Source organism: Giraffa tippelskirchi, chromosome 11 (genome assembly GCF_054371585.1).
Source record: "Giraffa tippelskirchi isolate mGirTip1 chromosome 11, T2T-mGirTip1v1.2.pri, whole genome shotgun sequence".
Lineage (NCBI taxonomy): Eukaryota > Metazoa > Chordata > Mammalia > Artiodactyla > Giraffidae > Giraffa > Giraffa tippelskirchi.
In genome coordinates this window covers 1764062-1788688 of record NC_137285.1, presented here as the reverse complement: position 1 = coordinate 1788688, position 24627 = coordinate 1764062, and the positions used below count along the sequence as shown (strand labels likewise).

The window sequence follows — 24627 nt, the reverse complement described above, 5'->3', positions numbered from 1 at the left end:
ATCCTCGGCCTTCTCACTCTGGGGCAGACCGGGTCCAGGCCTGGCTCAGCCTCTGGAAGGATACGGTCAGGACCTGGGAGGCATCCCAGCTCTGGCTCCGGTCCTGGGATTGGGGCAGGGCATGGAGTGTGTGGCTTACCGGGCCGCTGGCTCTGCGAAGGGGTCTGCGAGGCCCTGGGGGCCGTGGGGCCGCTGCTGAAGGCCCTGGCCCCGGCCCCCACCACGTCACTTCAGGGTGCCGTCGGCTTGGCCCTGGAGGAAGGCAGGCCAGGCCGGCCTGCAGGTTTGCCAAGGAGGAAACCTGTGGCGCCAAGGTGGCCCGGGGACAAAGCCGGCTACAGAGTGGGGGGAGGGCGTCTGGGTCCAGCCGTCTGGCAGGAAGGAAGGGGCCAGGATAGGAAGGCCCCAGGAACCAGCTCAACGTGGGTAGCCTGGCAGCTCAGGGGTCCGGCCCCCCGCCGCCTCGGCTCCGGGGCTTAGCCCCAGGGGCCACAGAGCCCAGCACCGTCTCAGACCCACTCCTTCGGGGGGCGGAGCAGTTCTTAACCCTGCAGAAGGTGCCGAAATCTGCCGTCCCTCACCATGGGCCTGTCTTCCCCCATCACAATTCCTGGGCACCCCTCCCAGGCTGGACACACACCCTCCCTGCTGTGGGAGTCGGGGTGGGGGGGAGTCTGGAGCCAAATTCCCCTGCGCTGGGATGCGAAGGGGCTGGGGGGGAGGAGCTATAAGGGGGAGCAGGCCCCCAGCGAAGACACCTCTAGCATGAGGCCCCTGAAATCTCACACCCGGCCCCTGGAGTCGCAAGGCACTCCCCCAACACACATACACACACGCACGCACGCTTCCCCCACTTCTGCCTGGGTGGAAGGCTGAAGGCAGGCAGGTGCGGCCAGCCTGCCCAGAGCTGGAGTTAGGTGGTTAACCAGCACCCCCACCCCACTTATCCCCCAGGTGGCTGGCAGAGGCCACTGGCTCGCCCAGCTCTGCCACCAGCCAAGGAGGGAGGGAGGGTAAACATTTGTCAAGGCAGGCGAGTCCACAAAGGGTGAAAAGTCAGGTACTACAACTGAGCTGCGGGGAAGGGCTGGGGGGAGGTTCTGCAAACCGGTACTGGCACCGCCTTAAGCCGTCCCCTCCCCCCTGACCCCGCCCTGACCCCCCAGTCCAGGCTCCTTCCTTTCATTGCCAAAGGGACAGATCCACGGTCAGCCCGGGGGGCCCCGAGGCCTTGGCACCGAGCGCCACCTCCCCTCTGGTGACTCCAGTCCCTGGCGACACAGCTCGAGCCAGAACGAGCGCGGGCCGACGGCCTCCTCCAGCGACACCCCCAAACCGAGTGTAGGATCTCTGGGAACCCTGGCGGAACCCGCCCCTCCACCCCGGCTCCGGCCAGGCCAGGGCGCGTAGCGTCGGATCGCCCGCCCCGCACGCGGCGCATCCCGGGCAGGAGCAGGGCCGGGGCGGGGCCGGGGCGGGGCGCCGGGCCGCCAGGCCTCCGGTCCGCTCCGCGCCCGCCGCGCGGCGGCCATGGGGGCGCGGCTGGGCCGGCGGGCCGGGCCCGACGCGGGCTCGGAGGCCGGGGCGGCGGCGGGGTGCGGGCCGGCGCCTTAGGAGCGCCAGGTGCGCGGGTTCCTCAAGATCCAGTCCACGCTCCGCGAGCGGCGGCCCGAGCGCGCCCGGCAGCTGCGGCGCCTCCTGCGCCAGGCGAGAGAAGGAGCGGGCCGGCCGGGGTTGGAGGCTGGGGAGGGGCCGGGAGGCAGTGAGGAGCAGGTAGCGCAAGCCGGGCGGTTCCCAGGAGAGGGGATGATGGGGGTCTCCTCTGGGCCGCAGGGCGAGGCAGGGACGGAGGGCAGTGGGCTACAGCTGGGGAGGGGCTCCCTGGACAGTCCACGCGGCTCCAGGGTTTGAGGTTGGCTGTGGCTCCTAGCCTGGAGCTAGGCGCCCGCTTTCAGACTCTGCCAAGAAAGGAGGGCGGCTGGGGGCCAGTGGTCTTGTCCCCAGGGGCAATGGGGAGACAGGGGCTCCCCGCGTCGGGATGAAGGGAGGCCCGGCCCTGGATCCTGCAGCCAGGACCTGGGGGAGCCGAGCGGCCCCCTGGCTAGTCAGCGGGTGCAGCAGCCTCACCCTGGCAGCTCAGACAAAGCCCGTCCTCCTCACGGGCAGCGCCCCGGGCCACTGAGGACACACACCTGGCACCCGCTGTACCTAGCAGCATCGGGTCAGTGTGGGTGGGGCTGGGTGGGGCCCTGGTTCCACAGACGCCAGACCCCCAGCCCCGGGCCACCCAGGAGTCACCACCGAGCAAGCTGCTGCCCTCTCTGCCAAGTCCTGGTGCCCTGCGGTGGCCGCACACCCAGCCCCGTGTGCTGAGATCAGCCTGGTCTGCAGGTGGACACGCTCGGGAAGACGGAGGCTTGGAGAAGAGCGGCGAGCCTAGCAAATCGGGGTCAGCCGAGGCCGGAGCCCGCCCCTCTGGGCTCCCCAGGCTGGAAGGCTGGGGCTGGCCCTTTCGGGGGAGCTGTCCACACCTGCAGAAGGCAGGCTGGGGTCTCTGGGACCCTGTCTGGGTCAGCCTGGCTTTTGCTGGATCCTGCCTAGTTGGTATCTCCGACTTGAACTGTGTTTGAAGTGTCAACAGAGCAGCATGAATCAGCCAGGGCCCTGATCTCTGTCTGGCAAGGAGCCCAAGGCATGGGCTGGGCATTTCAGCTGGGCGGGGGGGAGGGGGGACCAGTGGGCTGCCCCCTGGTGCCCCAGAGGTTGGGGCCTGCCCTGTCCCATGGCCAACAGGGCCTCTGCAGTTACGGCCCTCAGGCACCGGGGCCTGGCTTCCCGTGCCCTCCTGGGCTTTAGCACAGGGCACGTTCCTCTCTGGCTTGGGGTGGGCAGGGGCGCCTGAGGTCTGGAGGCCCATCCTGGCTGTGCCTGTCGCATCCTCTAAACGGAGCCCCTAAAAGACAGCACGCCGGGCGCAGGGGGATAACAGGAGGAGGCCAAGGTGGAGGTGGGGGGGGTGCGGAAGGGCGGGGCAGGCCGGGGACCTGATGCGGGGATGTGCGTGAGGCTGGGAGGCTGGACAGGGAGCCTGGTGGGCGGGGGAGGCCGTGGAGGTCAGAGTCTGAGGCTTGCAGGCTGTCTCTGCCACCACACGACCCTGAGGACATTTGATCTGCACCGAGGGTATCGCGGAGCTGGCTCCGGCTGGGAGGGGTGGGAGGCCGGGACCCCCAGGAGGAGGCTGTCAGGGGCCGAGGCCTGAGGCTGCTCGAGCCGTGGGCAGGGCTGGGCAGAGCTGGGGAGGAGGCTGAAGGAGGAGGCGGGGTAGTCCCTGCGCTCTGCCCGAGGGCCTGGGAAGATGGGGCTGGTGGCGTTGTCTGCTGAGTGAGGCCACAGGAGCAGGGAGCACCTGGTCTGAGCCGAGTGCCACCCCGACAGGAAGGGTCTGGACTGCAGCCACAGCACAGGAGAACTGGGGCCTAGGTGGGTAGAGGCAAGGGGCCCGGAGGGAATGCTGGAGGGCAGGGGCACTGGGGGGGCCATCAGAGGAGCCCCCAAAGACAAGCCCAATCCCAGAGGAACTGTGGGGGTCTCAGAACGTTTTCACCTCCAGGGAACCAGTCTAAGGGTTCCCAGACCCACAAATCGCCTCTCTGAGACCCCCAATGCCCCAAGTCTTTGTTCACGTAGCGTCCACCCGCCCTGGACAGTTGGCCCATCGCTGCTGGTGGGGGGAAGGGGGTCCAGCAAGCCTGGGGCGGGGGCAGCGGTTGGGAGGGCGTCCAGGGGAAGGAGGCCGCAGCCCCCCGCTCACTCCGCTCTCAGCTCCTGCAGGACTTGGGCCCGGAGGGGGCCCTGCACACTGACCTGCTCTGCAGGAACGCGGCCGTCCTCAGCCTGCTGGACCCCATCTCCCACGACCTGCTTGGGCACCTGGCCTGGGACCTGCAGTGCCCCAAGGCGGTGAGGCTCGCGCCCCGGGCCGGGCGGCATGGGGGACGGGGGCCCTCCCCTGGCCTGTTGCGTGCCGGCCTCAGAAGGAGGGTCAGCGTCCCTCTCTGGGACCCCACGCCGGCGCTGGTGTGAGGCTGGCTGGCAGCTGGAGCCCCAGGCACCGTGCTGCCCCAGCTCTGGCGTGTCACTGTCATCTGGACCCGGTTCCTGAGCCGTGGGCCCGGCCCCGGGACCCAGGCAGGGGGTCGCGTGGGGAACCTTCGGGATCCAGAACACCCTGACAGATCCACTGAGTCCCGGAGCCAGGAGAGAGCCGGTCCCCACGTTCCCCGTGTGGACGGGAGCCCACTGCAGCCTCACGCGGGAGCAGACCTCTCCTCCTGCTGGGCTGGCCCCTGCCACCTGCAGCCCCCCCCCCGCCCCTCGGACGTCCTGCCGTGAGGCTGGAAGGGGCCTTGCTCCTGACACAGCCTGTGGCCGCCGCAGCCCCCGTCACAGTGAGCCCCGGTGTGAGACGGGGCGCCCACCCCAGGCCCGGCCGGCTCTGAGCCTCTGCGTCCAGGTGCGCCCGAGGCTGGCCTGGAGCCTTTGCGGGGACCCCGGGCTTGCTGCCACTGTGCACGCACGCTGCTCACAGAGCCCTGGATGAAAGAATGTGCTGGGGGGCGGGGCGGGCTCAGTGCCGGCTCTGCGGAAAGCAGGCCGCCCCACATCCTGCCCAGCTGGGCCTCTGTGAGGGCCCGCTTAGGAGCGAGAGGGGGCCAGGTTGGGGTGGGGGGGCGCCGTCAAACAGCCACCCTCCCCCGGCGGCCCAGACCCAGTGCCCACGGGCGCCGGCCCACTGGACAGGGAGAGGGGGGAAGGCGTGCTGACCTGGCTGGCTCCTGTTTCCCGGGGCAGCGTGGGGGGAGCGGGGCTCCCTGGAGGGGCCTGGTCCCGGGGGGCGCCGAGGGTGAGCGGGGAGCCGGCGGGTCGCCCGAGGCTCTGGCCCGGGGCCTGAGGACCGAGAACAAGGGCCCATTGTTTGGGCCTCCTCCCGCTGGGCCCCGCGGGCCTGGGACCAGCCTGTCCAGCTCCCAGCGGGCAGCCTCTCCTGGCTGCGAGCCAAGCTGTGGCGGGGGGCAGGGGGGACGGCCAGCCTGGACAGATGGCTGTGCGCATGCCCGCGCTCGGCCCCCGAGGCCGGCCTCCCTGCCCGCGCTGCCCCCCACAGGACCCGGAGCTCGGAGTCCTCAGGCAGGACCTGCCGGCAGCTCTCTGCGGCCTTGCCCCTCCCTCCAGGCGACCGCGGGGCAGCCCGCCCGCCCCAGACAGAGGCCCAGGGCTGGAGAGGGGGCCGGGCTGCGCGCCCCCCGCCCGGCGGAAACGGGCATGCGGACCCCCACCCCGAGGCGCCCCCTCGCTGCAGGCAGCCCCCCGGGCGCGGCTGCTCTCTGCGGGAACTGCCGTCTGCCCTTCCCTCTGCACCCCGCCTGGCCCAGGGCCCAGCCCCCTGGACCAAGATGACCTCAGCAGCGGTCAGCTGAGCCCCCGCAGCAGCCCGGGAGGCAGGCAGCATCTGGGTCCTGTCACCAGGCAGGAAACTGAGGCTGGGGCAGGCATGGCCTGCCCAGGGCCACACCACCCTCTGGGAACCCTCTGCCTGAGTGGGGGCTCCGCGGCCAGCCCAGCGGCCCACGCTGCCATGGGTCCCCCTCAGTCGGGCCTCCGTGGCCTCGTGGGCACAGACTCGTCCTGGCAACAGGCCACTGGCACCCGGGCACTGGAGCACCTCCTTGCCCCCCCAGCCTGCTGCCCTTGCCCTCAGGCCTGCAGGTCCATGCTCGGTCTGGAGCCCGAGGGGGCTGTTCCCTGTCTTGGCCGGGTGGGGGCCATGGAGGTGTTCCCACCACTCTCAGCCCCCAGGCAGCCAGCGCCAGGTTTAAATGACAGTAGAGAACCACAGGGGTTCTGAGGGGGGTGGGGCCCCGCCTCTGTCTCCAGAGTTCCCTCCCCCAGGGCAGCTCCCCACCCACATCCCCCAACACGGCCCTCTTGCTTAGCCTGGGCCTGTTCCCTCTCTGGCCCCCAAGCCTGGGGGGGACCAGTCACCCTCGTAGGAGCATCCATCCTTCCAAAAGGGTCAGTGACCTTCGAGAGAAACATGGAAACACTGACAGGGTGGGCTTGGGGGTCCGAGCACCCCAACTTGGAGACCTGGCTGCCCCTTAGTGGTATGTGACCGTGGAGAAGTCAGGTCACCCTCCCCTCACCGAGCCGAGCACCACGGGATAAGCATTCCCACCCCACTGGGTTGGCGTAAAAATCAGAGAAAACCGTTGTGACAGGTGTGGCGAAGCTGCTAACAGCGGGTTTTTAATAACAGCCTTAGCACAGGTGCATCTAATCCTCACAGCCAGGCCGCCTCTTAACTAAGCAGGAAACTGAGGCTCAGAGCGCTTGCCAGCACTGCCCGTGGCCACTTGCCCAGGAAGTGGCCGTGTGCAGGGGCCCGACCGAGGGTCGCCACCTGTGGCCAGGGTGGTGGTGACGGCGGGGCCCTTGCTCAGTCCCTCCCCACCCGTGACTCTCCCGCAGCCTCCAGAAGACTGCCGGAGGGCGAGACCGTGGACCTGTCCGGGACGCCCCTGTCGGCCTGGGACCTGCGGCATGTCACGGGCTACCTGGGCTGGCGAGGCTGGCCCTGAGCGTCACGGGGCTCAGCGACGGGCTGCTGTGCCCGCTGCTGCCTGGCCTCTGAGCCAGCCCTGCCAGCCCAGCTCCTGCCCGGCAGTGGCCCATGTCAGCCCTCGAGGACGCCACCAAGCTCCCGGTGCTGGCCTGGGTGGACCTGGGCAGCAACGTGGACGCGGCCTCCCCGCCCCAGCCCCTGCTGGCCAGCCTGCGCCAGAGGGGCTGAGCCAGCGCACCTAGCTGCCCACCATCCACGAGGGCCCAGACCTGGGGCCCCGGCCCTGGCGTCCCCTGGGGGCTCTGAGGCTGCAGGGTCGAGCCCCAGACCTGCTGTGCCAGGTGACCCGCTGGCCGCCCTGGCTCCTGCCTCCCGAGCCCGTGGGCGGACGGGGTGATGGGGGCAGAGGTCCCCCCAGCTGCAGTGCACAGAGGAGGAAGAGGGGCCCGTACTGTGCAGACCCCACAGTAAAGAGCGATGCCTGCTTGGCCTCAGCCTTCCTGCACCGTTGGCCTCGGGGGCCACTGGGCACCAGCCCGGCCACTGGGGTAGGGAGAAGGGGGGGCCTTGCCTGCCCGAAAGGGAGGGACCAGACTCACCCTGACCTCCCCTGGGTGCTCCCGGGAGACCGGAGAAGTGGGAGTCCATCTGTGGGCGGGGACTTGGAGGAGACCTCCCGGGCCCGGCCCTCGAGTTGGGGCAGGGCCTGAGCACCTGGAGGACGGGCCCAGAGTAGGGCAGAGCTCCTACCTGAGCCCAGGCTGCTGAACACCCCCCCGAACCGGGATTCCCTGGGCCGGGCACACAACTGTGCCAACAGGGGCAAGGCCCGTCGCCCGCGGGGCATAGAGTGCTGCCACCAGCCCCGGTGCCCACCCACCAGGCCTCCTGTACTTGGCGAGTGGGCGACTCCACGGGGCAGGGGAGGAGAGACAGCAGAGACAAAGAGCTCTGTTCCCCGCAGGCCCTGGGGGCCCCACGCAGAGTCCTTCCTGTGGGGAAACCCAAGGGCGAGGGGCACAGCCAGCAGCAAGAGGCCCGGAGGGGCAAGACCCACGGGCGGGCTGCAGACCAGACGCCTTGCTCCCCACCCAGCCCCGCATGGGGGGCTGGAGCTCAGCCCCCTGGGAGCTGGGCAGGGATGCCAAGCGAGTCGGGCGGTGTCGCCGTGCCTGGCCCAGGGGTCCCCTGCAGGTCAGTGCCAGGGGCAGCGGGGTCCTCCTGGGCAGGGGGAGACCCCCGCCTCAGGGAGCGCCCCAGCAGACCCTCCCGAGCTCTGGCCCTCGGCGGATTGCGAGCTGGCACCGTGACACACGTCTGTAGGTGGCTGGACGCACGGCAGCGTCTTGGGCCAGAAGGGCGGCATCAGGCCTGGGAGGGCAGGAGGCGGTGAGGTTAGACCCTGCCTCCCTGCGCCCGGGGGAGCCCTCCGGGAGGGGCCGGAGGCATGAGGGGACCCGCTCAGCCCAGCTCTGCTCCGCTCCGTGCACCGGCCCTCTCCGGCCCTCTCCGCTCTCTGCCGCGGGGTTCTGGCCCCGCCCCAGCCTCCTTGCTTTAACGACGTGGACCCGCCCAGTGACCCCCACTCTGGGACAGTGGGTTCAGGCCCCCAGGGTTGGGAGGATGAGGAGGCCGGCCCGGGCCGGGTGAGCTGCTGAGCTGTGTCCTGCGGCCCACCCGCCCCCTCCTCCCTGCCCACCCTGGGCTCGCGTCTGCCACAGACCTGGGGCCTGAGGACCGTGACGGCGTGGAGGGAGTCTCACCGGGACGCCGTGAGGACCGTGGCCAGTGTCGCCAGCCGAGAGCCGGTTGGATGCAGGCGGTGGCAGCTGGTCTCCGTCTGCCCACCTCTCAGATGGACGCCTGCGATGCCCCTGGCCGGGCCAGGGTGTGAAGCGGCTCCAAGGCAGTCTGCCCTGTTCCCGTGCAGGTGTCCAGAGCCCCTTCGAGGGGCCCTTGCGACCCCCAGAGAGGCTTCCTCTGCAGGCAGGGACACCCAGGAAGCCGGCCCCAGGTGGAGGAGGCGCCAGGTGGGCCTGGCTGGGGCCGGTCCCCTCCTAGGCCCAGTCTTGGAGGCGGACAGACCTGGCCTGGTCCTGCCCCATCACCCGTGGATGGTGTGGTCCTCTCGGGGCCCGGCCCCTCATCTTGGGAACAAGGCTCACCAAGCCTCCCCTTATCCCGCTGGCGCGAGGCTGACAAGGCTTGGAAAGGGCCTGCCGCGTGGGGGGCACGGGGCAGAGGCTCTGCAGCGTCAGCGGGGCCTCCACCCAGGGCTCTCGGGGTGGGAATGGCAGGAGCCCAGGCCTCGGGACGAGGCGGGGCTGAAGGCATTTATTTATTTATTTAAGAGCACTCTGCAGCCTCTGTCAGGGCCAAGCACTGTTCCGATGGCTTTACACCCCTTTAGTTCTCTCTGCATTTGCAGGAGATGAGTGAACTGAGTCAGCGAGAGGTTGAGTGACCTGTCCAAGGTCAAAGGGCCAGGAACGGGGGGAGCCAGGAGGAGAGCCAGGCGGCCTGGCTTCAGTCTGGGGTGCTGCCTGTCTCCCAGCCATCGGGGGCGGAGGAGTCACCCAAATTCCCGCCAGGGGCGCCCCAGCGAGCCAGAGGCCATTCGGCCATCATGGCAGCCCTGCTGGAGCAAGACCAGTTGGCATCTCCCTGGGCCTCTGTCTCCTCGTGCGCAAGACGGGTACGGTGGGGAGCAGTGAGGAGCCAGGCTCTGTCCTCTTCTGGGATGGAAAGGGACTGGTGAGGAGTGGCTCTGGAAGTTCTGACGATACTTCTCAGACTGAGCCCCGCTCAGGCGTGTGGGATCCCTGCCCACTTCCGGCAGGCTGGCAGACAGCTGCAGGAGCCTTCGTCTCTCTGGCCTCCGCTTCTCGGGTCATGCCAGCATGTTGAGAGCATCAAAAGGAAAGACGAAGAAAACGTGCTTGTTCTCTGCAGGACCGTGGTGACCAATGCTCGGGAACTTCTGTCCTGGAAGGGAGGACGTTTGAGCCCAGATAGAACGCTTTAATTAAAAACACTTCCTCCTTGGAAGAAAAGCCGCGACAAACCTAGACACCGTATCTAAAAGGCAGAGACGTCACTTTGCCAACAAAGGTTATGGTTTTCCCAGTAGTCATGTACAGATGTGAGAGTTGGACCATAGCGCAGGCTGAATACCGAAGAATTGATGCTTTTGAACTGCGGCGCTAGAGAAGACTCTTGAGAGTCCCTCGGACAGCAGAGATCAAACCAGTCAATCCTAAAGGAGATCAACCCTGAATATTCATTGGAAGGACTGAGGCCGAAGCTCCCATACTTGGGCCGCCTGATGGGAAGAGCCGACTTACCGGAAAATGCCCTGATGCGGGAGAGACGGAGGAGGCAGGACAGTCTGTGTGGAGTCGATGCTGCGTTTGTGCGTGCCCACAGCGTGCCCAGGGGCTCAGTCGTGTCCAGCTCTCTGCCACCCCGTGGGCTGCAGCCCGCCAGGCTTCTGTCCATGGGGTTCTCTAGGCAAGAATGCTGGAGTGGGATGCTATTTTCTCCTCCAGGGGATCTTCCTGACCCAGGGATCAGGAAGGTGGGCGGATTTTGCATTGCAGGCGGATTCTTTACCGTTGAGACACCTGGGAAGCATTCCCAAAGAATTGATAATTGATATTATCTCTTCCTTAAATAGCTGGCAGAATTCCTCAGGGAAGGCTCATCAGCCTGAAGTTTTCTTTGTTGGAAGGTTTTCAACTACAATTCCAATTTAAGAGAAGTAGGGGTATTCGGGTTAGCTGTTACTTCTCAGAGGGAGTTTTTGCATTTTCAATCTTTCAAGGAATTAGTCCATTTCATCTAAGCTGTGGAATTTGACATGAAGGTGTTCATAACTTTCTCTTTTATTTTGGCTGTACCGAAAGGAGTGCAAGATCTTGTCCCCTGACCAGGGATTGAACCCAGACTCACAGCAGTCAAAGTGCTGAGTCCCAACCACTGGACCACCAGGGAATTCTCCTAGATTCTTCAATGATAACTTCTCTGAGACTGACACAGCGGAGATCATTGACCCAAGGCCTTGCTTTTCCCTAAGATAGGTGTTCAGTGCTGTCTACTTAAAGAGAAAAGTCACTAGCCAGCTTCGCCCCTATCAACTCGCCTCTCCTGGACACTTCATATGTGTGGGATCATGCCTTGTGTCCGCTTTCACTCAGCATGTTGTCAGAACTCACCCACGCTGTAGCATGGGTCAGTGATTCATTTCAAGGCTAAATAATACGCTACTGCATGGATATACCGCTTTTGTTTATCCATACATACATCAGCTGTTGCAGATTGGAGCATTGCCTTAATTCTGTTTTGTTATTTTAGTGTTGCTTTGGGGTTTGTATTATACATTTTAAAATTATCACAGACTTCAAGTAGTATGCCATTTCTAATATAAGAAATTTATAATAGTATGTAGTATTTTCCTCTCTTAGCCTTTATGCTAATATTGCCATGCATTTTACATTCACACGTCGAAAAGGATGATATGGTTGGATGGCATCACTGACTCCAAGGACATGAGTTTGAGCAAACTCAGGGAGATGGTGAAGGACAGAGATCTTCACTTCTTTGTGTAGATTCAGATTTCCACATGCTCTAATTTTCCTTTTGCTAGATGAGTATCCTTTAATATTTCTTGTATAGCAGGTCTCCTGGTGATTTTTTCCAGCCTTCGAATGTCTGAAAATGATGTATTTTGCCTTCATCTTAAAAAGTTATTCCTCCACGTACTGAATTCTAGACTGAGTTTTCTGTCAACACTTTGAAGATGCTGTTTCACGATCTTTGTGTCTGTATGGTCCCCAGTGAGAAATGTCATCCTTATTTTTGTTCTTCTGATTATAACATTTCTTTTTTTCCTCTAGCAGTATTTTTAGAATTTTCTCTTCATCACTGGTTTTGAATTATGATATATGCCTGGATATCATTTTCTTGTGCTCAGAGTTCATTTGGCTTCTGGTATCTGTGGGTTTATAGTTTTCATCCAGTTTGGGAAGTTTGGGGCCATTATTTCTTCACACGCTTTTTCTGCCTCCTTCAGAGACTCCAACTACCCATATATTAGGAAACTTGAAATTGTCCCATCATTTTTTTTCAAACTTGTTTTTGGCTGTGCCATCTTTGAAGCGGCTCCGTTACTGCATGGGCTTTCTCAGAGTCGCAGAGCATGGGCTCTAGGGCGTGGAGGCTTCAGCAGCTGTGGTGCAGGGCTCAGCTGTCCCTCGGCAAGTGGGCTCCTAGTTCCCGGACCAGGGATTGAACCTGTCTTCCCTGCACCGGCAGGCAGAATTCGTAACCGCTGGACCGTCAGGGAGACGCCCTTCAAATCCTCTTCTCTGTGTCTGTTCCATCTCGTCGTCTCCGTAACGTGTGCCGTGCTTAGTTGTCCGGCCATGTCCGACTCCTGTCGACCCCATGGACTGTAGCCCACCGAGATCCTCTGTCCATGGCATTTCCCAGGCAAGAATACTGGAATGGGCTGCCATGCCCTCCTCCAGGGGATCTTCCCAACCCAGGAATCGAACCAGGGTCTCCTGCGGTGCAGGCGGACTCTTTACCATCTGAGCCACCAGAAAAGCCCAGGGATAGCGGAGTGGGTAGCCTTTCCCTCCTCCAGGGGATCTTCCCAACCCAGGAATCGAACCAGGGGTCTCCTGCGGTGCAGGCGGGTTCTTTACCAGTTGAGCTTCTATTGCTATGCTTTAACATTCATTGACCTTTTCTTCTGCAACGTCCCATCTACTATGAATCCCATCCTGATATCTTAAGTTCAGAGAGAAATTTCTTCTCTGTTTCTTCTTTCTCCTCCCACTACACCCCTCTTGTCCTCCTTTACAGAACTTCCATGTGTCTCCTAACTTTTTTAATGTACGAAAGAGCTAACACCGCCATCTTAACCTCCTCCTCTGCTCCTTCTAACACGTGAGTCAGTTTTAATTTGTTTTGATTATTTTCCTCATTACAGGCTGTGCTTTCCTGGCTCTTTGCATGCCTGGTAATCCTTGACTAGATGCCAGACACTGTGACTTTTACTTTGTAGGGTGTTAGATATTTTTATGTCCCTATAAATCTTTGGGGGCTTTGTTGGAGAAAACAGTTAATTGACCTGGACACAGCTTGATCCTTTCAAGCCCTGTTTTTATGATGTTAGCTGGGTCAAGAACAATGCTCAATCTACGGCTCAAAGTGCATTTATGAGGCAAGACTTTCCTGGATACTTGTCTTAAAAATATGTCATATTTTTGTATTAGCCATGTTTAAATGTCTTTTACTGAGTATTTCAAAAATTTTAAAATCTTGGAGCCTCACTAAAGAGTGCCCCTCCTAGAGCCAGTTAACTCCTAGAGACAGTAAACAGTTTGCTTGCACAGTGTACCTTTCACATACAAACTAACCAAAGTCTAAACCAACCACCTTTATTTAACTCACCCATCAAAGCCTTCACCTGCCGTGCCAGACGCCACACACCTGGAGGCCACCCCTATGGCTCGGAGCCCTCTGCTCTGTTCAAGGCATCCGACTCCAGGTGTCCTCAGGCCGGCCCACCCTGCCTCAGCCCTGCCTCCCCCGTGGCACCCACACTCGGGCCTGGGCCATGCCCTGCCTCCCCTCCCGCCCTTGGCCCACCTGGGGTTCCCTCAGGTGACCCCGCGCAGTGTGGCACGCCCCTCGCGCTTGGGAAGTGTGTCTCCCCGCCTGCCACCTGTCACACCTAAAAGAAAACTCTGGGTCTAACAGTCTCCCCACCGTTGCGTGAGTCAGGTTTTCCTCTGGCCGGTGGGAACAGCAACTATTCCCGCGTCTGTGTGATGCCACGCCTTTTCCACGGCTTCTTCCCTGGCCTGTCTCCTCACACTGGTGTGCTGACCAGTGTTTAAGAGGAAGCTTCTGCAGACCTCTGGGGCCCCCTGTGCGGCTCTCTTCCCCTCTGAACGTGAGCTGCCTCGCCGTCTATGGACTCTCAGCTGACCCTGCAGCCCGGGCAGTCTGCCGGCTCCCCCTCACTGCCGCGGCCTGGAAGCTCTCACCAGGCGCTAAGTCCACCTCATGTGTTTCCCATCTCTCAGGGGTTACTCTCCTTCAATGCCCCGAGTTTGTTTTTTTTTTTTTCAGGCATGAGGGTGAGTTTCCATCTTGGCCAGAAGCAGGGGAAAAAAAAATCCTGTGTGCTTTTTTTTTTAAAGGTATGAAGTACTCAGCAGGTGTGTCTAGACGCGGAGATGGTATCAATGAAATCAGCTGAGTCTGAACCTCCCTGGTACAGATAAGAGGCTTAGAGAATCCATCTCTTTCAGTCGTGGCCTGGTTCTCTCCACGACACCACCCTTGGACCTGTGTCTTCTTTACCAAGCCGTGCTGTTTCCAACCTTACTGGTTTTCTTAAACTGCAATTTTCTATTTAAAAAAAACTGTAATGTATTTTAATTTTTGAGGTCGTGTAGGATGTGAGATCGTAGTTCTCTGACCAGGGATCGAACTCGAATTCCCCTGCAGTGGGAATGTGGAGTCTTAACTACCAGACCCCAGGGAAGGTCTGAGGTCCTATTAAAAAAAAGAAGGCGAGAAAGAAAAAGGGACCTTCAGAGAACCAAGTTGGAGAAATCTACAGAGACCAAAAAAACAGTGGGGGATGGGGAGGCAGGGAGAGAAAGAGAAGTAAAAACAGGTCAAGTCCTGGAAATCCGACATCTGAATAACAGGAATTCCAGAAAGAGAAATCAGAAAACCAAAGGGAGGAAATCATTAACAAGTAATTCAAGAAAGTTTCCCAGAAACAAAGGATTAGTCTGTTCTGAAAAGGTTCCTTCAGCAAGAGCCCAGCGCGATGCACCCACAGACCTTGGCCGGGGCACGTCAGTGTGCGTCACGGAACGGAGGGACAGTTACGTGCAAAGGTCAGTGCTCAGTACAGCCCCAGACGCCTCCATGGCAGCATACGGTGCTTGACGGAAAGGGAACGATGCCTTCAAAACTCCAACGGAAGCGAACTCCCGCCTGGAGTCTCCTCCTCAGCCGGATATGAGAGGACAAGCCCCTTCCCGACAGGTACCCCTTCTACAGCAGAGGCAGGAGGAAGCAGTTACACAAACCACAGGAGACCTCGACAGAGGAAAGCCCGTAACGGCAAGGCCTAAGCGCAAAGGAAAGCCAGTCCGGCCTGGGGCCGACTGAGAAGAAACTGCCTGGAGAGAAGAGGTATTCATGTCTTTAGACAAGTCTGGTGTTGAACTAGCGACAGGCAGACAGAAAACGAAGCAAGGAAGAAGGTACTGGGTTGGCCAAAAGGCTCACTCATCATGGAAAACCCAAACAAACCTTCTGGCCGACCCAGTAAGAGGATTATTAATTCTAGGAAAGAGAAAGTTCTGCATGAAAGTGATCCCATCTACCACCTGGCTCAGCTGTAATCAAACCCCGGCCCTAATCCCTAATAACACACACCGAGTATGATCAAGTCAGAATTACAGTATCAGGGAGATGGGCCATGGGGAGTCCACGTGGGTAGGCAGGACGGAGCAGCTGGAAGATAAATGCCTGAAATGAAACATTAATGAGTAGCCACACAAACAGGTGTAAATGGAGACACGGAAGCAAATACGGACAACCAGCCCGGAGCTGAGAGGACTGGGCGGAGGCCGCGGGGAGAGGCGGCGTAATAGTAACAAACCTCCCAGAACTATCTGCTCTTTCAGTGTGAATAACGGATCTTTTTTCCTAATGTGCAGGATACAAAACTGTTTATAACGCTGTTTTAGGGTAACTTTATTGTTTTATAAAACTTGCAGGAAACTCCGCGGCGGTCCAGTGGCTGGGCCTCAGCTGCCGACGGCCCAGGTTTGATCCCTGGTCAGGGAACCAAGGTCCCACAAACCATGGGGCGCGGCCAAAAACAGTTAACGCTCACACAAAACAAGACACTCGAGCCCAGGGTCAGAAGGTGGACTTGCATATACTGAACTGGAATCAGTGGGTGGGGACAGCAAGGGCACGGTTCAGACCAGATTCCCGAGCCCCCATCTCCAGCGGTGGTCTCTGTGCATCTCAACGGACCTGTCCTTTTCTTGTCAGAAACATGAACTTTTGGTCACATCAAAAGCAAATTAACTCCTTCCACAGTGAGTTCACTGGAAGCCGCCCCCAGCCGCCTTTCATTGCACCTATCGGAGGAGCTGGGGGTGTGGGGGCCGCTCTGGGGGGACGGTCCTGGGCACTGACCCACACGCCAGGCTGATAGGAGGGCTGCCACCTTGTGGGACCTCCACCCACCCCCAGCACCAGAACATCTGTCCCACAAGCAACATTCTAGGGCCGATGACCGACCCCCTCGCCTCCCGTTTCTGCCGCAGCTCACCCCACACAGGGCCCCTGCCGGCCCGTCAGGCGTCTGACTTCTCTTCTCCATGCCGCTTTTCCAACGAGGGGCTGTCGTCAGCTACCGGCGTCGCACACCCTGTGCTCTGCGTTAGCAGCTGCCGCTGTGCCAGTCCACGCCGGGCGCTCTGATAAACACACGGGAACCTGTCCCCCGGATCAGCACAAAACCGTTTATGAAGCCAGCACTGCAGGAGCCACCGGGACTCTCTGAATGCCCTTCTGATATTAGATTACTTCTGCTACGTGCTGAGTCACTGGGGTTTCCAGGCTGCAAGCTCTGGGTCTTGGTGTTTTTCCCCACAGGGCAAGACCTTGTGTGTCCTGTTGTTCAAGCTGAGCTGACCGTCCTCCCAAAAAGGCTGCCAGACAGAGTGCTGCTGCGTGCATGCCCGTGTGCCAACAACGGAACCTGGGCGCCCTCGGAGCCGCTCCACGGGCTTAGCCAGCGCTGGCTGGAACGGCGGCCCCTGCGCTTATCAGTAACTGCGCTACTTCAAACTGGCACTTCCCCAGGACATCTCCCAGGGTGTCAAAGTTTAAGCTGTGGCCAAAGCAAACACGACAAAAAACTACAAAAGGAACACAGAGTCCTCAGATTCTCAAAAAGAAAAAAAACCACCATATTTATTTAGTTTAACATTTTCCCCACATCTAAAGAAAATGATGTCAACAGATAACCTAGGACACAGACACAGGCACGCACCCCGACCCAGATAACCTAAAAGAAAAAAAAAAAAAAAGCAAAGTTCTGTCCAACAGATAAAATTTATCTTCGCTTCTGGAAGATGTTTCCACGTCCCATTCCGCGTCCTCTCCCTCTCGCAGCCACTGAAAGGTAGGGAAGAGAAAGGATGGGGCAGGTCAGTGAGGACTCGCACCACAGAGGAGCCAGAGCCCCAGGACGCTGGCCGAGAGGGGCCTGAAGGCCGCCCCGTCACACTTCTCGGGACAAGAGCCCCCGGGAGGGGCGGGTGCCCGGCCAGAGCTGGAGAGGAGGCCCTGAACCCGTCTCCTGGCCCAGCACTGACCCACCAGAAGCTGGGGGGGCAGGGCCGTGCGGTGAAGGTAGTTTGGGGAGCCCTTCTGGGAACCAGAGAAAAGATGAATTCTCAGAGCTGCCCCAGGGTGAGTGAACAAAACACTCCAGATGTATTTAATCCACATGTAAAATTGTGTAACAGATGTTAAGTGTTAGTGTCTATTAAATCTGGGTGAGGGATCTTGTTCTTTGAGCTATTCTGCATGTGTGGAATGTTTCAGGATGGGGGCGGGGGAACCACAGATGAAAACCCCAAACCACCCCTCGATGAAGACCGCTCTTCTCTGAGACTCAGGTCCGAAGAGGGGACCAGTGGCTTTGAAGAAGAGGAGAAAATACCCTGCCGGCCTCTGGACTAACTGGAGCCTCACCTCTCTCCTCTCAGAGCCTGGAGCTGGCCCCAAGAGGGCGGGCCTGTGAGAACCTGGCCACCTGCTGATTGCACCGGCAGGCCCACTGGCCAGCGCCTCCTAGAGCTCCGACAGAGACGGGGGTGCCCTTGGTCACAGTGACGGGGGCAGCCCCTGAGGAAGCGGAGGACAGCAGCTGCAGCTCAGCCTTCGTACCTTCCCCAGGACGGAGGTCCAGGGCTCCGGTCCCCGCCGGGAGGGACGAAGGAGACTCTGACAGGCTTTTCTGGAGGGCAATTTAAAGGCCCCTTCGAGCTCCAAGGCCACCTGAAGTGGGACATGCCTGCTGCATTCTCAGACCTGAAGGAGCATCCAGAGACCTTCTGGCTCTTTACTAAGACTGCTCCTAACTACTCACTCGTTTCCTAGCTGATCAACACAGCAGAACTTTTCAGGACCACGACACAGAACACTGAGTGGGCTAACCCAGAGAAAAAGGTCAGGCCACGTCACTGGGAAGACCACGTCCTGCTTCTGGAACGTATTAAAGGAAAATTGCGTTTGGCCTCCTTTAATGGGTAAAAGATGGCTCAAGACGGCTGACTTCTGATCAGAGAGTGCCCCTCCCCCACACCACCTCTCTGGCTTACGCTGGGCGTCAGGAGACACCCCAGCCCTTCAGGGCCAGCGCCTCCGCTTGGCCAAGCAGAGCGGGGCAAGCTCCCCGCAGAGTCACCGCAGCGGACTCATCCACTCTCATCTGAGCCCCCGTCTTTCTTCTAAGGAGCCGCTGTGGCTCTTGCGTACGTCCTGAGTGGTATCGAGTGAGGCAAGACAGAGAAGGTGGGGCCCGGGGATCCCCAAGACTGCGGGGGCAGCAGTGTGGAGCTGGCTGCCCCGGTGACAGGGCCTTCCCGCAAGGCCACGATGCGCCCACCCGTCACAGCCCACGGCTGCAGCGCCTACCCTGGGCCTTCAGGATGGCCGCCTTCCCCCGACCGGCGCCCGAGCCCTGGTTTTTGTTCTTCATGCTCTTCAACATGGGCGCGTTTTTCAGCATGTCCGGCAGAATCAGGAAGCGGATCTTGCTGCCCCGGATGTACACCTGTTCCAGCTGAGCCACGCGGCCATCTCTGTACGTGACCGTGATGTTGGACATCTGCAAGGGAACCACCCTCATCAGTAAGGGCCAGGGGCACCGGCAGAGAGCAGGGGACTCAGGGGCAGGGCCGTCACTGAGACTGCGGGCCCCTCCAGCCTGTGGACAGATGCGTGTGCCGGCAGTGCGGCGGTGGCCGGAGAAGAATCCAGCCAGGAGACTGGCTGGGCGTGGGAGGGCGACACAAGCCTGCCCGTGCCAATCTCAACAGGCACCACGTTTAACAGAAAGGGCAGCTCATTCTCTCAGCCTTCTGGGTGGAAAAGGATCATGGTCTATTCAAGCCCACATCGCACAGTGGAGCGCTGGCTCCGATACCTGATGCTTGCTGTCACCTTACCCCGACCTGCTCTGCCCTTCAAGTGCTGACTGCCCTGCGCCAGGCCTCTGCTGGAGCGCCCGGCCTGCAGTCTGCCCTGGGGGCTCTCTGCCGCAGGCCGCCTCTCCTCCAGCCCGCCCCGAGCAGCCGGACAGGCCGCTCTGAAAGATCAGCCACACCCAGACTGAGTGCGCTCACGGCCGGCACAGGTCCATCCAGACTGAGGCCTGCTCACGTCAGGGGTAACAACAACAGCAATGGATCAGAACCCCGCCAGACACCCGGACGGGATGAGCCCTTGTGGAACACAAACGAATGAATAAATGGAGAGGGTGAGGAGAGGCACTCAGAGCAGACCCAATAAATGCAGAAAGCATGAGTGAGGAAAGAAATTACTGTTATAACAGTTACAATAACACAAAGACTCAGGCAGGAATCTCCACTGGAAGTGAAGCAGGGCTGACCACTGGAGAGAGGTGACAAACAGAATGTTACAAGGTATTTACTTCAAGGACCCCGGAGGAAATTCTCATTAGTTGCAGAAGGAAAAGAAACACACAGTGGAGAGGACACACAACACCGTAACCAGGAGACCAAGGTTCCCGCCACACGGGGGCAAACAGGGGTTCCGGGCCGAGTGATACCTGGAGGAGACAAAACTCACAAACCCCCCAGAAAGCCTAACCCGAGTCTAACGAGGGGAAAACACCAGAGAGGCCCTGATCAAGGGCGGTCCTAACAAACAACTGGCCTCCGGTCTTCACCAAGTCATCAGTGGGGTGTAAGAGCCAAGCTGGAGCGACTGGTGCGGGAGCTGACTGCTAACCACACTGAGGGATCCTGGGCTGGGCCGTGAGGGACAGACTGCACACATGAAGAAACCGCAGGCGCTGCAGGTTAAAGAATGGACTCCACGTGGGGCTGAACAACACAGCGAGAGGACGCGCACGCCAACGACACCCAGTGCGTGCAGTGAAGGGCTCCCAGGACCGCAGCCCGCTCCCCAGGAGCGCTCAGAACAGCGCCTTGGGAGGCTTCCACAGACCCTCACGCCACGGCCAAGCAAAGAGCCCACACTGACCTGCCACCGATGGGCTGAGCGTGCCGACACCCACAAAGCATCACTTCCACAGACTCCATGAACCATCACCTTCTCCCCAAAACGTCTAGGAATCATGCTGCTTTACGTATAGTGAAATTTTGGACTTGGCCCTTACTTTTTTTTTTTTAAAGATAACATTTACTGTGCTTTTATGATCACAAACTTAATACACAATTATCATTTCAAAATGAGAAAAATATTTTTAAAAATTTAATCACATATAATTCCCACTGAAAAGCAACTACTCAACGTGGGTCTTCCTCAAAATCTTTTTAAAGCATTTTAATGTATCATGAAATTAAAAGACGCTTACTCCTTGGAAGGAAAGTTATGACCAACCTATATCGCATATTAAAAAGCAGAGACATTACTTTGCCAACAAAGGTCCATCTAGTCAAGGCTATGTTTTTCCCAGTGGTCATGTATGGATGTGAGAGTTGGACGGTGAAGAAAGCTGAGCGCCGAAGAATTGATGCTTTTGAACTGTGGTGTTGGAGAAGACTCTTGAGAGTCCCTTGGACTGCAAGGAGATCCAACCAGTCCATCCTAAAGGAGATCAGTCCTGGGTGTTCATTGGAAGGACTGATGTTGAAGCTGAAATTCCAATACTTGGGCCACCTCATGTGAAGAGTTGACTCACTGGAAAAGACCCTGATGCTGGGAAGGATCGGGGGCAGGAGGAGAAGGGGACGACAGAGGGTGAGATGGTTGGATGGCATCACCGACTAGATGGACATGGGTTTGGGTAAACTCCTGGAGTTGGTGATGGACAGGGAGGCCTGGTGTGCTGCGATTCATGGGGTCGCAAAGAGTCGGACACAACTGAGCGACTAAACTGAACTGAACTGGATGTATCCTTTATAGCCTAGTTCTCATTTTCATGAAACTGGGAACACTGTGGAGTTCTGTATTTACCCACTTATGTCAGTGGCATTTTACCACATTAAATACTCTTCCACACTATTTTACTGAGTAATATTCTTCATAATATATACTAGTTTGGGTGATCATAATTTATTGACCTCATTAGCAATGTTGGCTGAGCTGAGACTTCCTCAGAGCAGTGTCACCATCCGAGGCCCTCCTAATCACCACCCCGCTCCCCATGTCAGGCCAGCGCCCGAGACGGAGAGCTCTCCTGCTCCCTCTCCTCCATCCTTTGCTGCTGTCAGCTCCCCCAATCAACCTCGTGCAGAATTAACTCTGTCCGCCTTTTACAGATGAGCAAACTGAGGTAATTAACGTGCCCCAAGTCAACTGAAATGCAAACCCACATCAGATTCCAAAGCCCAAGCCCTTAAGGAGAAACTGCGTCCCACACTCTGTAAAGTGTATGAATTCACGTGCTGTGGGAAGGGAACCGCACCAAGCGGGGGTTCCAACACTTCTTAGCAAAGCGATATTCAGCAGGTGAGCCCCGTAATCTTACTCTTCCCATTGTGTGGATGATAAAACTTATCACCCAACCTGCTTACTTGGCCAAGGATTTGCTGTAAGTGCAATCACACGAGGTGCTTCTGCTATAAAAATGGCAAATACCCGCAGGTGAGTGGAAGAGTCTGGTGACTGCAAAGCATCATGCAAACACGTGGGGGGGGGGGGGGGGACTGATCCTGACAGCCCCACCGAAGGCTGTGCCACTTCTCTTCTATGGGCTCCCAAACCACATGCAAGGGTGACCACGGGATTGGGAGAAACCAAGGACGAGCAGCCTAAACAGCCTCTAAAAGGTTATATATTCTCAGCCTCCAAGTGGCTCTCACCGATGCCTGCCTCTCTGGCACCTCTGACGGGGCCTGGCACACCGTAGGCACTCGGCGAGCCACCGCTGACTAAAGCTTCAAACAGACGCCCAGCCAGCCGCTCGCTGCCCCCGGAGGCCCAGGCGCGGAGCGGGGTACCTGGCAGTTCATGTTGTCCTCCGCCTCGATGAGCTTGCCTCGGTACACCTCGCCGGTGTTCGTCTCGCACGTCACGATGTGGCCCTCAGCCTCGTGGAGGACTTTGATCGGCACGCCAATAGACATCGCGGCAGGAAGAGAGTGCTACGGCGAGACAGAGACAGCAGTGAGTTCATCTTTCGAAGCCCCAGAAGGCATGTGGCAAACACCACAACCCCTCAAGGCTGACGCTCCGGGAAAACTTAGCAAGGGTGCACTATTTTTTTTTTTAGCTGAATTCTGAGCTTGAAGGACCCATCTGGCAAACACATGCAAGATGTGGGTGGGGAGGAATAGGCAGGCTAGACAGGGGGAAAACTAATGGGAATGAAAGTTGTCTCCCATTTTCCTTCCACCACAGGCCCCTTGAGTGTGCATGTTAAGTCGCTTCAGTCGTGTCTGACTCTGTGACCCCATGGACTGTAGCCCACCAGGCTCCTCTGTCCATGGGATTCTCCAGGCAAGAACACTGGAGTGGGCTGCCATACCCTCCTCCGGGGATCTTCCCAACCCAGGGATGGAACCCGCATCTCTTACACCTCCTGTATTGGCAGGAGAGCTTTTTGTTTTAAACCACTAGTGCCACTGGGAAGCTCAAATCTAGAAGGGGCTGTGCATTTAATTCAACTCATTAAGTGCTCTCTGACCGTCTACTTACTTCACCATTAAGCTAAAGAGAAAATATCCAAGTGTTCACAAAGTGACAATGTGCTACAAGTAGGAAATGCTCATCCTGGAGGGAAAACATAATCAGGGAAAACCCTGACTTGAGCTAATTAAAAGAGAAAAAAGCAAGTGGATTTTTTTTTTTTAATCCCAAGATGGGTGTGTAGAACAAAAACTTCTGTAAAATGAAACATTTTCTGCTCTTCAGTCAACAAGCCACTGGAGAATGCAATGGCAATCCCATGGACGGAGGAGCCTGGTAAGCTGCAGTCCATGGGGTCGCAAAGAGTCGGACACGCCTGAGCGACTTCACTTTCACTTTTCCCTTTCACGCACTGGAGAAGGAAATGGCGACCCACTCCAGTGTTCTTGCCTGGAGAATCCCAGGGACGGCAGAGCCTTGTGGGCTGCCGTCTATGGGGTCACACAGAGCCGGACACGAATGACGCGACTTAGCAGCAGCAAACAAGCCACATCACAGCCATTTGGTATTCCAGCCTTCCAAACGCACATTTCTAAGCCCAGGTAAAAACCATACTGGCTTTCTGGCTGAGGAGCTGGGGATGTGAGAAGCACAAGACTCAGTCCCTCGCACTTCACGCCTTAGGGTACAGGAGGGATTAGGATGTGAACTATCGAGAAGCAGGATTTGGCTCCAGATAGCCGAGATGCATAAGAAAGAAAAGACCTCAGGAAACCGGACTCTCGTATCTTCCCATATAATAAAAAAGGGTTAAATCTCTTCACGTGGCTTCCCTGTAGCTCAGTGGGTAAAGAATCTGCCTGCAGTGCAGGAGACCTGGGTTTGATCCCTGGGTTGGGAAGATCCCCTGGAGAAGGAAATGGCATCCCACTCCAGTATCCTTGCCTGGAAAATCTCATGGACAGAGGAGTCTGGTTGGCTGCAGTCCATGGGGTAGCAAAGAGCCACCACTGAGCGACTAACACTTACACTTAAATCTCTTCAGGCAGGAGACCTGGTCTTCATTACTCAATAGTCACCTTTTAATCTTCAGATTACCTGCCCCTTGCTGCAAACTTGTATGTAGCCCGACTCCACCCCACCCCACATCTCTCTCTCTGGGTTGGGGCGGGGGTGTCCGCCTGAGATCCTGTCTTCCGGGCTCGGAGTCCTCATGATTCCCACCGAATAAACCTAATTCTCAGCGTTTAGGTGGCGGTATTTTTCCAGTCGACAGGGAGCTGGAGGGTGGAACACAACCATGTGTGGTCAAGAGAAAAATAGGACCGGGAGAGGTTAGGAAAAAACAGGTTCCGTTGGTGAGGACGATGCTGAACCGCAGCTGGGGGGACCGGGGCAGCGCGGAAACTATCCAATGGAAGGGAAGCCGAAGTTACAAAGTGCACCGAACACGATTTAGAAGCAAGGAAATTTGATAACTTGTGTTTTAAGCGTGAGGGGATCAGGTCCTGGAAGGGGGAGGGAGGCAGAGATGCGGAGGGCTTTGAAAAGAAATCACCCAGGTAGGGACTTGGGGGGAAGGTGGCCACCAGCCAGGAACGATCTCAAGACGACTGCCTGGATACTTCGAGAAACAGCGGCCCGGAGAGGTTCGGAAACCGAAGAGCAAGGACTTCGGGGGAAAAGCTAACGAACGCACTTCGGGCGCTTGTGAGGCGCCGCTGAGGGTCCGGGTGGCCCGGCTTCCCGCGTTTCTCCTCCCTGAGCACCGCAGAGCTCCTCAGCGGCGCGTCCTCCGCCAGCCCCCCGGCCCCTCGCGGTACCTCGGCCTAACCCCCGGCCCTCTCCTCACCGGCTCCGGTCTTCTCTTTCACAGGCGGCAGGGTAGACGGAACTCCGGCCACTGCGAAGACGTGAGGTGCGCGAATGGCGGGCCGCGCGCTCCCAGAGTACCACGCGTTCCCAAAATGCCTCGCGCAGGGCCCGCCCCCTTCCTTTTCCCGAGTGGCGGCGGGCGTGGTTTCTCGCCTTCGCGTTCATCCTCATCGCGCCGGCTGGGGAACCCGAGCTCGCGTACAATAGTTCCGGGCCCGGGGAAG

The 24627-nt window shown here is 58.9% G+C and overlaps 2 protein-coding genes across 4 annotated transcripts in view; both read right to left on the bottom strand.

Moving 5' to 3' along the window:
* LOC145526475 (glutathione hydrolase 1 proenzyme) overlaps positions 1 to 16331 on the bottom strand; it is a 38033-nt gene extending 21702 nt beyond the window's left edge. The window contains exons 1-2 of one of the 3 annotated variants that reach the window (XM_081542170.1): positions 16008 to 16217; positions 8349 to 9610 (exon numbers count right to left, since the gene is read on the bottom strand). The gene's annotated coding sequence lies outside the window, so the exon portion shown is untranslated. Of the gene's footprint in view, positions 1 to 4827; positions 5239 to 8348; positions 9611 to 16007 lie in introns of those variants that run through there. The other 2 variants (XM_081542167.1, XM_081542168.1) reach the window with 2 other exon arrangements.
* Positions 16332 to 16626: 295 nt separating this feature from the next.
* On the bottom strand, positions 16627 to 24492 carry SNRPD3 (small nuclear ribonucleoprotein D3 polypeptide). Its single transcript, XM_081542192.1, has 4 exons — positions 24381 to 24492; positions 21901 to 22044; positions 18386 to 18578; positions 16627 to 16858 (listed from the first exon to the last, which is right to left on the bottom strand). The coding sequence occupies exons 2-4, from the start codon at positions 22024 to 22026 to the stop codon at positions 16797 to 16799; spliced, it is 381 nt and encodes a 126-aa protein (XP_081398318.1). The 5' UTR covers positions 22027 to 22044; positions 24381 to 24492; the 3' UTR covers positions 16627 to 16796.
* Between the last annotated feature and the right edge of the window lie 135 nt (positions 24493 to 24627).